Source organism: Mchenga conophoros, linkage group LG7 (assembly GCF_057382185.1).
Source record: "Mchenga conophoros isolate Kocher_MC1m ecotype Shallow Benthic linkage group LG7, M_conophoros_male_GT1.1, whole genome shotgun sequence".
Taxonomy (NCBI): Eukaryota; Metazoa; Chordata; class Actinopteri; order Cichliformes; family Cichlidae; genus Mchenga; species Mchenga conophoros.
The window spans coordinates 5,558,475-5,560,891 of record NC_140532.1 but is presented as its reverse complement, the minus strand read 5'-3'; the positions used below and the strand labels follow the sequence as shown (position 1 = coordinate 5,560,891).

At 43.3% G+C, this 2,417-nt stretch overlaps 1 protein-coding gene across 1 annotated transcript; it reads left to right on the top strand.

Annotated features, from left to right (window-relative positions):
• The first annotated feature begins 497 nt into the window (after nucleotides 1–497).
• phlda2 (pleckstrin homology-like domain, family A, member 2) lies at nucleotides 498–1,590 on the top strand. Its single transcript, XM_085281711.1, has 2 exons — nucleotides 498–1,104; nucleotides 1,251–1,590. The coding sequence occupies exon 1, from the start codon at nucleotides 648–650 to the stop codon at nucleotides 1,062–1,064; it is 417 nt and encodes a 138-aa protein (XP_085137837.1). The 5' UTR covers nucleotides 498–647; the 3' UTR covers nucleotides 1,065–1,104; nucleotides 1,251–1,590.
• The last annotated feature ends 827 nt before the right edge of the window (nucleotides 1,591–2,417 follow it).

The window sequence follows — 2,417 nt, the reverse complement described above, 5'->3', positions numbered from 1 at the left end:
ACATCCACAGACAGGAATAGCAAAGTTTACATGAAACACTACTGAACTGAAGCACATTTAGTCTAAGTATTACTTTTTGAAAAGGATCACCAGAGAGCAGGGCGGCCCAGAACACACGAACCTACTTGGTACAGTTTAGGGTCATAAAGAGGAAAAGGGCTGATTTTTAAATCTTAACAGAGAACTTAACTTCCTCTGAAATTACAGCTGATATTAGAGGTCAGACTTATGGCCCAGAGTCACTCTGTGTGCACATCTGGTAATATAAGACTGAATCACGCGGTGCAGACTGGGCAAATACTTAGACTAATCTCCGCAGTAGGATGTGGATTACTAATTAACGTGTTGCCAGTGTAATTAGGTTCAAGTTAGGACTTCCTCTTTACCCCCACCCCCCGCGCGCCCCTGCATCCGCCCACACACAGCCTTGAATTACTCCAGCGGCAACTGTTGATGCATTCTCCAACCATCTGACGTCAAGAGGGAAGGGCTGAGGCCAGAGCGTGCTATAAATGCCCTCTGGTAGCTTGGTTCATTCACAACCACACTCTGGATTACCAAAGCATCTGTAGAGAAGTTCCTTCCACAAGCGGCTTGGACGACCCAGCAGGAAAGCAGAGGGTTCACAAACGTGCCAAACATAAACGATGAAAATGTCAGCGGCAGAGATCTGCCAGGTTCTCAAGGAGGGAGAGCTGGAGAAGAGGAGCGACAACCTACTCCAGTTTTGGAAGAGGAAGACGTGCGTCCTGACCACGGACAGTCTCAACATTTACCCCGACACGCAGAAGCGCTCCAAGGGCAAGGAGCTCAAACTGCAGTCCATCAAGAAAGTAGACTGCGTGGAGCGCACCGGCAAGTTCGTCTATTTCACCATCGTGACCACAGACAATAAAGAGATCGATTTCCGGTGCTCCGGAGAGGAGAACTGCTGGAACGCAGTGATCACCATGGCTCTGATTGATTACCAGAACAGAAAAGCCATCCAGGACTTTAAAACGAGACAGGACAACGAGAGTGCGTCACCGGGACAGCAGGAAAGACGCATGGCGAGAGCGCCCTGAGCCGCCATGGGAACGCCGGCAGTGAACTACTCCTAATATGGTGAGAGACACATTATGAAACATGGCTGCCACAATATATGAATAAAAATATGAGTCATATATGCTAAAAATAAAATCGGCCGCGGTACTAATCAGCAAAAATATTTTTTAAGTTTAAACTAACGGCATGTTTTTAATCCCCCACAGTGCCATTGTGGACCATACAGAAATAATATGAGGACCAAAAGGAAGACGAGGTCATCCGGTCCAGAGATGAAGGATTGTTCGGGATTAAGTTCTCGGAGAAACGGGGAAACTGATCTAAAGCGTCACTTTTACAGACCCCACCACACAGGACTGAACTCACGAACTGTCAAAACTATTTCATGTTTGCTCTCCGGAAAGAAACGACTCCTAAAACCACGATGTTAATTTATTTGTTTCCAGAATATGGTGTTACTGGCAAACTGTTCATGTCATTTAAATTATTTCATTGTGTGTCATGTGTGTATTTATTTGAATAAATATCAGTTTCTTTTTGACATACTTCTACGATCTCATCTGTTTGTTTTTTCTGTCATTTTATCAATGACATTTATTTTTGTCACTTGTCTTTAAAATCCATCAGTCCATTGGTATTTCATTGCAAAATTGTGGAGTCAGTTACAGTATATTTGGAACTCAGGCGCACTTTTCACCGGAAACACTTCTGAGTAAATACCAGACATGCAGCCGTAAAAAGGGAGTGGAGGACAGGAAAGTCCCTTTCCTCTTTGCTGGCAGGTGGAATGTGACGCTTTATTGCTGGGCAGGGTTACAGGATTGAGTCATAACCGATAAGCAGGGCTGCACGGGACACTTAAAAGACGTTTGAACATACCTGCTTCTAAGGTGTGGCACGTTCACAGCTCCCAGTGGGAACCCTTGAGATAGAAACATAGAAGATGTAAAGCTCAACAATTTATTCATTTTAAGTGGTGGCTCTTGTGATTGTGTGCTTTAAACAGCTGAACTTTTTAAAATGATACTAAGGCTGATTTGGAACCATATTCTGATAAAATACGCCTCTGCACCATTTTTATCAGATCCCTTTGATCTTTATACCAGGCTATCTTGAAATAATGTGACGCTAGATACACACCTATTTGATTACTGCTATAAAGACATGAGGTACGTCGGTGAGCATTTTTCAAAAACTTCTGTGAGACCTGGAGCTGAATAAAGCTAATAAATCAGTATGTAGCTGTCATATGTGTGCAGATTTTCCTAGTGTATTTCTATGTTCATAGACAGTCTATGAAGAAGGTAGAACAGTTTGAACTGCATCCAGCTGTACAGTAAAAACTGGTCCAGGCTTTTTTTTTTAAAGATATC

Bases quoted from the DNA above. Each gene is read 5' to 3' on its own strand.
- phlda2 (XM_085281711.1), top strand. From the start codon at position 648: ATGAAAATGTCAGCGGCAGAGATCTGCCAGGTTCTCAAGGAGGGAGAG.